Source organism: Nerophis ophidion, linkage group LG15, assembly GCF_033978795.1.
Source record: "Nerophis ophidion isolate RoL-2023_Sa linkage group LG15, RoL_Noph_v1.0, whole genome shotgun sequence".
In the NCBI taxonomy this organism is placed as follows: Eukaryota; Metazoa; Chordata; class Actinopteri; order Syngnathiformes; family Syngnathidae; genus Nerophis; species Nerophis ophidion.
Window position 1 is genome coordinate 3,825,568 of NC_084625.1, and position 15,412 is coordinate 3,840,979.

General features: G+C 39.6%; 1 protein-coding gene across 3 annotated transcripts in view; it reads left to right on the plus strand.

Moving 5' to 3' along the window:
* Positions 1–2,335: 2,335 nt before the first annotated feature.
* Positions 2,336–15,412, plus strand: part of gyg1b (glycogenin 1b) — a 29,233-nt gene continuing 16,156 nt past the window's right edge. For all 3 annotated transcript variants that reach the window (XM_061921252.1, XM_061921253.1, XM_061921251.1), the window contains exons 1-4: positions 2,336–2,496; positions 8,119–8,254; positions 8,319–8,493; positions 8,549–8,711. In XM_061921252.1, the coding sequence (XP_061777236.1) occupies positions 2,490–2,496; positions 8,119–8,254; positions 8,319–8,493; positions 8,549–8,711 (481 nt within the window). In that variant the 5' untranslated portion in view covers positions 2,336–2,489. The remainder of the gene's footprint in view (positions 2,497–8,118; positions 8,255–8,318; positions 8,494–8,548; positions 8,712–15,412) is intronic.

The window sequence follows — 15,412 nt, forward strand, 5'->3', positions numbered from 1 at the left end:
TCCACCACGCTTAATGTTTCTGCTGCTTGCTCCAGACCAGGGGGTGTCCAAAGTGTGGCCCCCGGGGGCCAAATGTGGCCCCCTGCTCATCTACTGGACAAAAAAAAAAAATCCATACAAAAGTGAAATAAAAGCAAAAACAGGTGAAATGTAACTAGAAAAAATTGCCACAAATAACACAAAACTGTTTTACTTTTTCTTTAAAATTTGCTCAAAAAATAATAATGAATCAAAATCAATGTTGTTATGAATGGTTGACATATTGAAGGCTCCGATTGCTTCACATCAAATTTTCCACTTTGAAATATTTTTGGACATAAGTCACTATTTTGTGTTTCCTTTGAGAAAAAGGGCATAAAACAAGCTGAATAATAATACTAATTATAACAACTTATAATCGACGGATGGATCTGGAGTTGATCTAGAGATTTAAAAAGGTAAAAAAATATGTGTCATATTTTGAACATTTTTATGAGTGGGACCCTTTTTGGATCCCGAAGAATTTAAGTGAGATTGTATTTAAACTGTCAGTGTATACAAATGAATAATGAGATATAGTTAATGTTATGAATTATTGAAGTATTTCAGGCTCTAATCAAATATTCCACTTTGAAAATATTTTGGGAAAATATTGCATATTTTGGGGGGAGTTTTTGCCATAAAAAATGGGTTTTCTTGAACAAAAAGGGCCAGAAACATAACTAAACAAAACAAAACTTGAAGACAGATGGATCCAAAGTTGATTTACAGAAAACAATACATATTATTTGACTTATTCTTTAACATTTTTATGACTGAGACTCTGCTGGGTCCCCGGGACCAAACTTGAGGGGAGCTGTGAAGGTTAAACTGTTTTTTTTTTTTAATTAAAATTAAAAACATATACTTACCTACATACATATACACACATTATATCTATCAATATATATATATATATATATATATATATATATACATACATACATACATATATGTATGTATGTATACGTGTGTATATATATATGTGTCTGTGTATATATGTATATATATATACACATGTGTGTGTATATATGTATATATGTGGGTGTATATATAAATATATATACAAGTGTGTGTGTTTGTATATATATATATACATATATTTGTGCATATATACGTGTGTGTGTGTATATATATATATATATACACGCACACACACGTGTATATATATACATGTATATATATACACACTCACACACGTATATATGTACAAATATATATATATATCTGTACACATATATGTATATATATGTGTACAGATATATATTTATATCCATCCATCCATTTTTTTAAAGCTTATTCCCTTTGGAGTCGCTGGTGCCTACCTCAGTTACAATTGGGCAGAAGGTGTCGTACACCCTGGACAAATCACCACCTCATCACAGTATACATATATACATACATATACAAATATATGCATATACATACATATACAAATATATGCATATACATACATATACAAATACATACATATATGTATATATATATATATATATATATACATACGTATATATATATATATATATATATATATATATATATATATATATATATATATATATATATATATATACATACGTATATATATATATATATATATATCCACGTGTGTGTGTATATATTTATAGATGTGTGTATCCATCCATCCATCCATCCATTTTGTACTGCTTATTCCCTTTGGGGTCGCTGGTGCCTATCTCAGCTACAATTGGGCGGAAGGCGGTTTACACCCTGGACAAGTGCCCACCTCATCGCAGGGCCACATGTGTGTGTGTGTGTATATATGTACACACACACATATATATATATATATATATATATATATATATATGTGTGTCTGTGTGTGTTTTTGTTTTGAAAATGGAAAAACGTGAAAATGGCGCCTGCATGCAGAATTAAAAGAAGTATTTCCTTCATGGTTGTCCTGGCTGCATGTTTTCAATCAACTGGGTGATCTCTCATTCCAAACACATGTTGCAGGTACAGCTGCTGTCCACCGGGGGGCGCCAAAGCACCACAAACACACTCCACAGTCCTAATGACTTCTAAAAACAAACATGAAAACTAACTTTTGCGTGTAGTTTTTAACGCGGCGCACCTTTTAAACATTTACCTTCCTTTTGTTTTAAACTGTAACAAACACAACAGGGGTAATCAGGTCATATATATAATTCATGTCAAATATTCGCAGTACATGTCTGCGGGGGACATCACGTTGGCACACACAAAGGTCAAAGTTCACGTAGATTCTCAATATTTGTGATGCGGTTGATATGTCAGGCTGCACCCGCGCACACGTGTGAATAGTGTGTGTGTGTGTGTGCGTGTGTGTGTGGACACGGTCATGTGACGCTGACCACTGTCCCGCTGCTATAAATGCTCCCCAGTACACTTGAGTCGCTCCTCTCCTTTCCTTTCCTTCCCTTCACAGCTGCCTTGTGCTCCAGTGTGCTCCCACTCCTTCTCCGGTCATGGCGGGTGAGTTACGGAAAACGCTCTTTCACTTCACGTGTCAAAATGGGCGGAGGGGCCGAGGTTAGCGCCCGGCGAGCGAAAGGTGCAGCATCAAACCGAGGGCCACTTAAAGTGTGACCAAGTGGACTTTACAACATAATTAGGACTCTTTAAAAGGGAACTGCACTTTTTTGGGAATTTTTCCCGTCATTCACGATTCTTATCCTTATTTTTATGCATTCTAAATCGTAAATAAACACTAGCAAGAGTCAGCTAAGAAAAAAAATTAAAGTCGTTTTAGTCCACCTATTAAGCGCTCAAAAAAACCTCCATTTAGGTTTTATATGCACGCCGTAAGTAATATTCATAACATTTCAACAAAAACAAGAAACTTCTATTTTTGAACCTGAATATAAGGAGGATAACAAAGTACATGTAGCTTTAGTCAAACAGTAAGCATTATAATAATAATCAACCTTCACAATTTCTTTCAACAACAAGACAACTAATCATGTCAGACTTGATGAGAGACAACAAAGACTACTTTGGGACAAATGGCGATCCGAAAACGTCTATTTTTGAGCATGAATATCAGGAGGATGACCTACATGTAAATGCAACTTTAGTCAAACACTAAGCATTATAAAAATAATTAACCTTCACTATTTCCTTCAACAAAAACAAGACTACTAATCATGGCAGACTTGAAGAGAGACAAGAAAGACTACTTTGGGAAAAATTATGATCAAGAAACTTCTATTTTTGAACCTGAAAATAAGGAAGATGACCAACAAGTAGATGCAGCTTTAGTCAAACAAAAAGCATTATAATAATAATTAACGTTCACTATTTCCTTCAACAACACGACTACTAATCATGGCAGACTTGATGAGAAAAAAAAAAGACTACTTTGGTACAAATAATGATCCACAATCTTCTATTTTTGAACCTGAATATAAGGAAGTTAACAAAGTACATGTAGCTTTAGTCAACCACTAAGCATTATAATAATAATTAACCTTCACTATTCCATTCAACAAGAAGAAGACTACTAATCATGGCAGACTAGATGTGAGACAACAAAGACTACTTTGGGACAAATGATGATCAAGAAACTTCTATTTTTGAACCTGAATAATAGGAGGATGACCTACAAGTAGATGCAGCGTTAGTCAAACACTGAGCATCATAATAATAATAACGTTCATCATTTCCTTCAACAACAACAAGACTACTAATCATGGCAGACTTGATGAGAGACAACAAAGACTACTTTGGTACAAATGATGATCCACAATCTCCTAGTTTTTAACCTGAATATAAGGAGGATGACCTACAAGTAGATGCAGCTTTAGTCAAACACTAAGCATCATTAAATAATAATTAACGTTCACTATTTCCTTCAACAACAAGAAGACTACTAAACATGGCAGACTTGAAGAGAGACAACAAAGACTAATTTGGTACAAATAATGATCCACAATCTTCTATTTTTGAACCTGAGTATGAGGAGGATAACAAAGTAGATGTAGCTTTAGTCAAACACTGAGCATTATAATAATAATTAACGTTCACTATTTCTTTCAACAACAAGAAGACTACTAATCATGGCAGACTTGAAGAGAGCCAACAAAGACTACTTTGGTACAAGTAATTATCCATAATCTTCTATATCGAACCTGAATATAAGGAGGATAACAAAGTACATGTAGCTATTGTCAAACACTAAGCATTATAATAATAATTAACATTCACTATTTCCTTCAAGAACAACAAGACTACTAATCATGGCAGACTTGAAGAGAGACAACAAAGACTACTTTGGGACAAATGACGATCCAGAAACATCTATTTTTGAACCTGAATATAAGGAGGATGACATACAAGTAGATGCAGCTTTAGTCAAACACTAAGCATCATTAAATAATAATTAACTTACACTATTTCCTTCAACAACAAGAAGACTACTAATCATGGCAGACTTGATGAGAGACAACAAAGACTAATTTGGTACAAATAATGATCCACAATCTTCTATTTTTGAACCTAAATATAAGGAAGATAAAGTACATGTAGCTTTAGTCAAACACTAAGCATTATAATAGAAATTAATCTTCACTATTCCATTCAACAACAACAAGACTACTAATCATGTCAGACTTGATGTGAGACAACAAAGACTACTTTGGGACAAATGATTATCAATAAACTTCTATTTTTGAACCTGAAATAAGGAGGATGACCTACAAGTAGATACAGCTTTAGTCAAACACTAAGCATCATAATAACAATTAACTGTCACTATTTCCTTCAACAACAACAAGACTACTAATCATGTCAGACTTGATGAGAGACAACAAAAGACTACTTTGGGACAAATGATGATCAAGAAACTTCTATTTTTGAACCTGAATATAGGGAGGATGACCTACAAGTAGATGCAGCTTTAGTCAAACACTAAGCATCATAATAACAATTAACGTTCACTATTTCCTTCAACAACAACAAGACTACTAATCATGGCAGACTTGATGAGAGACAACAAACATTACTTTGGGATAAATGATGATCAAGAAATTTCTATTTTTGAACCTGAATATAAGGAGGATGACCTACAAGTAGATGCAGCTTTAGTCAAACACTAAGCATCATAATAACAATTAACTGTCACTATTTCCTTCAACAACAACAAGACTAGTAATCATGGCAGACTTGATGAGAGACAACAAAGACTACTTTGGTACAAATAATGATCTACAATCTTCTATTTTTTAACCTGAATATAAGGAGGGTAACAAACTACATGTAGCTATAGTCAAACACTAAGCATTATAATAATAATTAACATTCACTATTTCCTTCAACAACAACAAGACTACTAATCATGGCAGACTTGAAGAGAGACAACAAAGACTACTTTGGGACAAATGACGATCCGGAAACGTCTATTTTTGAACCTGAATATAAGGAGGATGACCTACAAGTAGATGCAGCTTTAGTCGAACACTAAGCATCATAATAATAATTAACGTTCATTATTTCCTTCAACAACAACAAGACTACTAATCATGGCAGACTTGAAGAGAGACAACAAAGACTACTTTGGTACAAATAATGATCCACAATCTTCTATTTTTGAACCTGTATATAAGGAGGATGACCTACAAGTAGATGCAGCTTTAGTCAAACACTAAGCATCATAATAACAATTAACTGTCACTATTTCCTTCAACAACAACAAGACTACTAATCGTGACAGACTTGATGAGAGACAACAAACATTACTTTGGGATAAATGATGATCAAGAAATTTCTATTTTTGAACCTGAATATAAGGAGGATGACCTACAAGTAGATGCAGCTTTAGTCAAACACTAAGCATCATAATAACAATTAACTGTCACTATTTCCTTCAACAACAACAAGACTAGTAATCATGGCAGACTTGATGAGAGACAACAAAGACTACTTTGGTACAAATAATGATCTACAATCTTCTATTTTTTAACCTGAATATAAGGAGGGTAACAAACTACATGTAGCTATAGTCAAACACTAAGCATTATAATAATAATTAACATTCACTATTTCCTTCAACAACAACAAGACTACTAATCATGGCAGACTTGAAGAGAGACAACAAAGACTACTTTGGGACAAATGCCAATCCGGAAACGTCTATTTTTGAACCTGAATATAAGGAGGATGACGTACAAGTAGATGCAGCTTTAGTCAAACACTAAGCATCATAATAATAATTAACTGTCACTATTTCCTTCAAGAACAACAAGACTACTAATCATGTCAGACTTGATGAGAGACAACAAAGACTACTTTGGGACAAATAATGATCCACAATCTTCTATTTTTGAACCTGAATATAGGGAGGATGACGTACAAGCAGATGCAGCTTTAGTCAAACACTAAGCATAATAATAATAATAATAACATTCATCATCTCATTCAACAACAACAAGACTACTAATCATGGCAGACTTGAAGAAAGACAACAAAGACTACTTTGGGACAAATACGATCTGGAAACGGCTATTTTTGAACCTGAACATAAGGAGGATGATGTACAAGTGGATGCAGCTTTAGTCAAACACTAAGCATCATAATAATAATTAACGTTCACTATTTCCTTCAACAATAACAAGACTAGTAATCATGGCAGACTTGAAGAGAGACAACAAAGACCACTTTGGGACAAATGACGATGTAGAAACTTCTATTTTTAAACCTGAATATAAGGAGGATGACCTACATGTAGATGCCGCATTAGTCAAACACTAACTATCATGAAAATAATTAACGTTTATTATTTCCTTCAACAACAAGAAGACTTTGATGACAGACAACAAAGACTACATTGGTGCAAATAATGATCCACAATCTTCTATTTTTGAACCTGAATATAAGGAGGATGACCTACAAGTAGATGCAGCTTTAGTCAAACACTAAGCATCATAATAATAAATAATGTTCACTATTTCCTTCAACAACAACAAGACTACTAATCATGTCTGACTTGATGAGAGACAACAAAAGACTACTTTGGGACAAATGATGATCAAGAAACTTCTATTTTTGAACCTGAATATAAGGAGGATGACCTACAAGTAGATGCAGCTTTAGTCAAACACAAAGCATCATAATAACAATTAACGTTCACTATTTCCTTCAACAACAACAAGACTACTAATCGTGGCAGACTTGATGAGAGATAACAAAGATTACTTTGGGATAAATGATGATCAAGAAATTTCTATTTTTGAACCTGAATATAAGGAGGATGACCTACAAGTAGATGCAGCTTTAGTCAAACACTAAGCATCATAATAACAATTAACTGTCACTATTTCCTTCAACAACAACAAGACTACTAATCATGTCTGACTTGATGAGAGACAACAAAAGACTACTTTGGGACAAATGATGATCAAGAAACTTCTATTTTTTAACCTGAATATAAGGAGGGTAACAAACTACATGTAGCTATAGTCAAACACTAAGCATTATAAAAATAATTAACATTCACTATTTCCGTCAAGAACAACAAGACTACTAATCATGGCAGACTTGATGAGAGACAACAAAGACTACTTTGGTACAAATAATGATCCACAATCTTCTATTTTTGAACCTGAATATAAGGAGGATGACCTACAAGTAGATGCAGCTTTAGTCAAACACTAAACATCATAATAATAATTAACGTTCACTATTTCCTTCAACAACAAGAAGACTACTAATCATGGCAGACTTAAAGAGAGACAACAAAGACTACTTTGGGACAAATGACGATGCAGAAACTTCTATTTTTGAACCTGAACATAAGGAGGATGACCTACAAGTAGATCCAGCTTTAGTCAAACACTAAGCATCATAATAATAATTAACGTTCACTATTTCCTTCAACAACAACAAGACTACTAATCATGGCAGACTTGAAGAAAGACAACAAAGACTACTTTTGGACAAATGACGATGTAGAAACGTCTATTTTTCAAGGTGAAAAGATGAAAAAGTTGTACTGGTTTTGAAGGTGAAAACCCCAAAGATGGCCGCCGCGTCCTTTGGCGAGTCAGTGTGTGTAAAAAAAAGTTATGTCCAAGATGGAGTCAGCGTGTCTGCGCTCCGCAGACGAGGCTTTCGTGACGTTGGCGACCACGGACAACTACGCCAAGGGGGCCATGGTCCTGGGTCAGAGTCTGCGCAACCACCACACTTCCAAGCAGCTGGTGGTCCTGGTGGGGCCGCAGGTGTCGGAGCAGAGCCGGTAAGCCAGCGGGTGTTTGTGCGGAGGTTGCGAGCGCGACGCCGTGACGCTTTGACCCCACCAGGGCGGTGCTGGGGAGGATCTTCCAGGAGGTCAGGCAGGTGGACTTGCTGGACAGCGGCGACGCGGCACACCTGGCCCTGATGAGCAGGCCGGAGTTGGGCGTGACGCTGACCAAGCTGCACTGCTGGACCCTCACACACTTCTCCAAGTGTGTGTTCATGGACGCAGACACCCTGGTGAGGACCTCCACACGCCCTCCAAGAAACATGCACCAAGTTCTCCTGCCTCCAGGTGTTGTGCAACGTGGACGAGCTCTTTGACCGAGAAGAACTGTCTGCTGCTCCCGACCCGGGATGGCCGGACTGCTTCAACTCGGGCGTCTTTGTCTTCCGCCCGTCTGTGGAGACGCACGCCAGGCTGCTGGAGCACTGTGAGCGCCACGGCAGCTTCGACGGTCAGTGCAGCTCTCTCGCCCGCTGCATCATCCGCTCACTCACTCACTCACTCACTCACTCACTCACTCACTCACTCACTCACTCACTCACTCAATCATCCGCTCACTCACTCGCTTGCATCATCCGCTCACTCACTCACTGCATCATCCGCTCACTCACTCACTACATCATCCGCTCACTCACTCGCTTGCATCATCCGCTCACTCACTCACTGCATCATCCGCTCACTCACTCACTACATCATCCGCTCACTCACTCACGCCATCATCTGCTCACTCACTGCATCATCCGCTCACTCACTCACTGCATCATCCGCTCACTCACTGCATCATCCGCTCACCCACTCACTACATCATCCGCTCACTCACTCCATCATCCGCTCACTCACTCGCTGCATCATCCACTCACTCACTGCATCATCCTCTCAATCACTCACTCACTCACTCGCTTGCATCATCCGCTCACTTACTCGCTTGCATCATCCGCTCACTCGCTCGCATCATCCGCTCACTCACTTGCATCATCCGCTCACTCACTTGCTTGCATCATCCGCTCACTCGCTTGCATCCGCTCACTTACTCGCTTGCATCATCCGCTCACTCACTTGCATCATCCGCTCACTCGCTTGCTTGCATCATCCGCTCACTCGCTTGCATCCGCTCACTTACTCGCTTGCATCATCCGCTCACTCACTTGCATCATCCGCTCACTCACTTGCTTGCATCATCCGCTCACTCGCTTGCATCCGCTCACTTACTCGCTTGCATCATCCGCTCACTCACTTGCATCCTCAGCTCACTCACTTGCATCATCCACTCACTCACTTGCTTGCATCATCCGCTCACTCGCTTGCATCCGCTCACTCACTCACTTGCTTGCATCATCCGCTCACTCACTTGCATCATACGCTCACTCGCTTGCATCATCCGCTCACTCGCTTGCATCATCCGCTCACTCGCTTGCATCATCCGCTCACTCACTCGCTTGCATCATCCGCTCACTCACTCGCTTGCATCATTCGCTCACTCACTCGCTTGCATCATTCGCTCACTCAGTTGCATCACCCGCTCACTCACTCGCTTGCATCATCTGCTCACTCGCTTGCATCATCCGCTCACTCACTCGCTTGCATCATCCGCTCACTCACTCGCTTGCATCATCTGCTCACTCGCTTGCATCATCCGCTCACTCGCTTGCATCATCCGCTCACTCAGTTGCATCATCCGCTCACTCACTCGCTTGCATCATCCGCTCACTCGCTCGCTTGCATCATCCACTCACTCACTCACTTGCATCATCCGCTCACTCACCTGCATCATCCGTTCACTCACTTGCTTGCATCATCCGCTCACTCGCTCGCTTGCATCGTCCGCTCACTCACTCGCTTGCATCATCCGCTCACTCGCTCGCTTGCATCATCCACTCACTCACTCACTTGCATCATCCGCTCACTCACTTGCATCATCCGTTCACTCACTTGCTTGCATCATCCGCTCACTCACTTGCATCATCCACTCACTCACTTGCTTGCATTATCCGCTCACTCACTTGCATCATCCACTCACTCACTTGCTTGCATCATCCACTTACTCGCTCGCATCATTCACTCACTCACTCGCTTGCATCATCCACTCACTCACTTGCTTGCATCATCCACTCACTCACTTGCTTGCAGTATCCGCTCACTCACTTGCATCATCCGTTCACTCACTCGCTTGCATTATCCGCTCACTCACTTGCATCATCTGTTCACTCACTCACTTGCATCATCCGCTCACTCGCTTGCATCATCCGCTCACTCGCTTGCATCTTCCGCTCACTCACTTGCTTGCATCATCCGCTCACTCACTCGCTCACTCGCTTGCATCATCCGCTCACTCGCTTGCATCTTCCGCTCACTCACTTGCTTGCATCATCCGCTCACTCACTTGCATCATCCACTCACTCACTTGCTTGCATCATCCACTTACTCGCTCGCATCATTCACTCACTCACTCGCTTGCATCATCCACTCACTCACTTGCTTGCATCATCCACTCACTCACTTGCTTGCAGTATCCGCTCACTCACTTGCATCATCCGTTCACTCACTTGCTTGCATTATCCGCTCACTCACTTGCATCATCTGTTCACTCACTCACTTGCATCATCCGCTCACTCGCTTGCATCATCCGCTCACTCGCTTGCATCTTCCGCTCACTCACTTGCTTGCATCATCCGCTCACTCACTCGCTCACTCGCTTGCATCATCCGCTCACTCGCTTGCATCTTCCGCTCACTCACTTGCTTGCATCATCCGCTCACTCACTTGAATCATCCACTCACTCACTCGCTTGCATCATCCGCTCACTCACTCGCTTGCATCATCCGCTCACTCACTCGCTTGCATCATCCGCTCACTCACTCGCTCGCATCATCCGCTCACTCACCCGCTGCATTGTCCGCGGTTATCACGTTGCAAATAATAAGTGATTTATTTTAGGGCAGTCAAAAATAACCCAATAACTCAAGTGATTCATCAGAAATTATTCCGTTAATCAGCTACAGTTGCAGATTAATCACACTTTTAATTTTGATTTTTTTCAACTATTGTTTTACAATGACAGTCCAAAATAAGTTAACTCATGATTAATCACATCAAAATGTTCCACTTTGAAATATTTTTAGGTGAAAATATTAAATATTTTGTGAACAAATAATTAAGTTTTCTATGATAAAATCAATTTTCTGAATCAATTAATTAATCACTTCACATCGAATATTCGTCTTTTAAATTTTTGGGGGGGGAAATATTGCATATTTTGTGTATTTGCCATAGAAATAAAGTTTTCTATGATAAAAAGGACATTAAAAAAATTATAAAAACATATGATTAATGGATGGATCTGAAGTTGATCTAGAAATTTAAGCGTTAAAAGTAAAAAATAAAATGTATGACTTACTTTTAACACTTTTGTTAGTGGACCATTTTGGATCCCTGAGAATTTTAGTGTTTTTTTTCCTCAAAAATAATAATGAATAACATTTAGTTTGTTATGAACTATTGACATATTCAATTATTTCAAATCAAATATTCTTCTTTGAAATATTTTGGGGGTAAAACATTGCATATTTTGTGATTTTACTATAAAAATAAAAAAAAACCTGTGTTTTCCTTGGCACAGAGGACATAAAAAATCAAATGAAAGTTGACAAAAACAAAACAGTTATATATATCCATCCATCCATCCATCCATTTTCTACCGGCTTATTCCCTTTGGGTTCGCGGGGCAGTTATATACAAATTTTAAAAACATTTTTAAGACTGAGGAGGCCAAAAGGTTAAACAATTCTATATATTGTGTTGATTTTGAAGATACAAAATATCAAAACGGCCCCCAGGCTTGCTTTAATTTTTCACTTTTCTGTGACTTTTGGAGCTTTTTTTTTTTTTTTTTTTTTTTTCACAAAATGTGGTCTTATTTTGAAATTGCTGCGATGAGGTGGCGACTTGTCCAGGGTGTACCCCGCCTTCCGCCCGATTGTAGCTGAGATAGGCACCAGCGCACCCCCGCCACCCTGAAGGGAATAAGCGGTAGAAAATGGATGGATTTTGAAACAGAGTGAGACAGAGCTCAGGTTGATGTTGGCTCAGAAAACCAGGATGAGGGCCAAGGTAGCCACGCCCCCAAAGTCGCCCAGCTGACCGCCGGTCTATAAAAAGAACTGTCAACACGGTTTACGCACAACACTGCTCCCTGCTGGACATTCAAAGAAGGACGTTCTTACAAAGGCACTCTTGTCAAAGTATATTCATGCCCAGACAACAGGAAGTAGTTTCCTCGAGGCCGTAATCCCACGTTTGTTGCGACACGGCGTTCTGGGTAACATGACGCCGGCGCGGCGTGTTGAGCCTTTCCCTCTCCAACACCTTCCTGACCTTTGACCTCCCGTCACAAGCGCAGCTGTGGCCCACGTGTGTGAGCAACGTGCGGCCAAACATAAAATATCAACCTCAATCTATTTGTTTCCCGTAATATAGAGCGCACCGGTATATAAGCCACACCCACAAAATGTTCTACTTTTTCCCCCCATATATTAGTCCCACCCGACTATAACTGGCAGATATACAAGTTGTGAAATCAGTTATTTACACAGAAATATTTGCTTACATACCTTAATTGTTTCCACTCTGTTTCTGTGACAAGGCAGTAAAATGGCTGATCAGTTATCAATGTACATTTATCTGCGATTATCACGATTGATTCTGAGTTAACTCTCAACAAAATGCGATTAATCGTGATTACGTTTTAGTATATAAGACGCACTCACCAAATTTTTGAAAATGCGCTACCATATAAGTCGCAGATATATATGTCGGGAAATTTGTTTTTTACACAGAAATATTTAATTGTTTCCAAATGGAGTCTGTGACAAGGCAGTAAAACGGCTGATCAGTTATTAATGTATATTTATCTGCGATTATCACGATTAATTTTGAGGTTAACTCTCAACCAAAATACGATTATTCGCGATTTTTCCGAACTATAGAGTGCACCGGTATATAAGCCACACCCACAAAATGTTCTACTTTTTCACCCCATGTATTAGTCCCACCCGACTATAAGTGGCAGATATACAAGTTGTGAAATGAGTCATTTACACAGAAATATTTATTTACATACCTTAATTGTTTCCACTCGGTGTCTGTGACAAGGCAGTAAAACGGATGATCAGTTATCAATGTACATTTATCTGCGATTATCACAATTGATTCTGAGTTAACTCTCAACAAAACGCGATTAATCGCGATTATGTTTTAGTATATAAGACGCACTCACAACATTTTTGAAAATTCGCTACCATACATTAGTCGCACCGGACTATAAATCGCAGATATATACGTTGGGAAATTAGTTTTTTACGCAGAAATATTTAATTGTTTCCAAATGGAGTCGGTGACAAGGCAGTAAAACGGCGGATCAGTTATCAATGTGCGATTATCACGATTAATTTAGAGTTAACTCTCAACAAAATGCGATTAATTGGGATTACGTTTTTTCCAGACTATAGAGCGCGCCGATATATAAGACGCACTCCCAAAATTTTGGAAAATTTGCCACCATCTATAAGTCGCACTGGACTATAAGTCACAGAATATATACATTGTGAAATGAGTTATTTACACATAAATATTTAATTAATTGTTTCTAAATGAGGGTTGCAGAGTGAAAACAAACAAAACGGAAGCGATAAGACGCCAGGAAAGAATGACAAAAACTGGATTTCCCAACCACAAATGAAGTTTGGAAGAGATGTGCGCTAAGCGACCTGTATATATAATTTGAGTGATAATGAAACTGGTGGCGCTCCTTAAATGAGCTCACGCTGCGAGTGTTGCAGTAGCGAAAACAAACAAAACGGAACTGCTGGGACGCCAGGAAAGAAGGACAAAAACTGAATTTCCCGAACGCAAATTAAGTTAGAAAGTGATGCACGGTAGGCGACCTGTATATCACTTGAGTGATCATGAAACTGGTGGCTCTCCTTCAATAAGCCCACGCTGCGAGTGTTGCAGTAGCGAAAACAAACAAAACGGAACTGCTGGGACGCCAGGAAAGAAGGACAAAAACTGGACTTCCCGACCACAAATTAAGTTTGGAAGAGACGTGGGGTAGCGAAGACCGGTATATAATTTGAGTGATCATGAAACTGGTGGCGCTCCTTCAATAAGCCCACGCTGCGAGTGTTGCAGTAGCGAAAACAAACAAAACGGAACCGATAAGACGCCAGGAAAGAAGGACAAAATCTGGATTTTGGAAGAGACGTGCGGTAGGCGACCTGTATATCATTTGAGTGATCATGAAACTGGTGGCGCTCCTTCAATAAGCCCACGCTGCGAGTGTTGCAGTAGCGAAAACAAACAAAACGGAACCGATACGACACCAGGAAAGAAGGACAAAAACTGGATTTCCAGACCACAAATGAAGTTTGGAAGAGACGTGCGGTAGCAAAGACCGGTATATAATTTGAGTGATCATGAAACTGGTGGCTCTCCTTCAATGAGCCCACGCTGGGAGTGTTGCAGTAGCGAAAACAAACAAAACGGAACCGATAAGACGCCAGGAAAGAAGGACAAAATCTGGATTTTGGAAGCGACGTGCGGTAGGCGACCTGTATATTATTTGAGTGATCATGAAACTGGTGGCGCTCCTTCAATAAGCCCACGCTGCGAGTGTTGCAGTAGCGAAAACAAACAAAACGGAACCGATAAGACGCCAGGAAAGAAGGACAAAATCTGGATTTTGGAAGCGACGTGCGGTAGGCGACCTGTATATTATTTGAGTGATCATGAAACTGGTGGCGCTCCTTCAATAAGCCCACGCTGCGAATGTTGCAGAGCGAAAACAAACAAAACTGATGGGACGCCAGGAAAGAAGGACAAAAAATGGATTTCCCGACCACAAATGAAGTTTGGAAGAGACGTGCGGTAGCAAAGACCGGTATATAATTTGAGTGATCATCAAACTAGTGGCGCTCCTTCAATAAGCCCACGCTGCGAGTGTTGCAGTAGCGAAAACAAACAAAACGGAACCGATGGAAGGCCAGGAAAGAAGGACAAAAACTGGATTTCCCCACCACAAATGAACTTTTGAAGAAACGTGCGGTAGGCGACCTGTATTTATAATTTGAGTGATCATGAAACTGGTGGCGCTCCTTA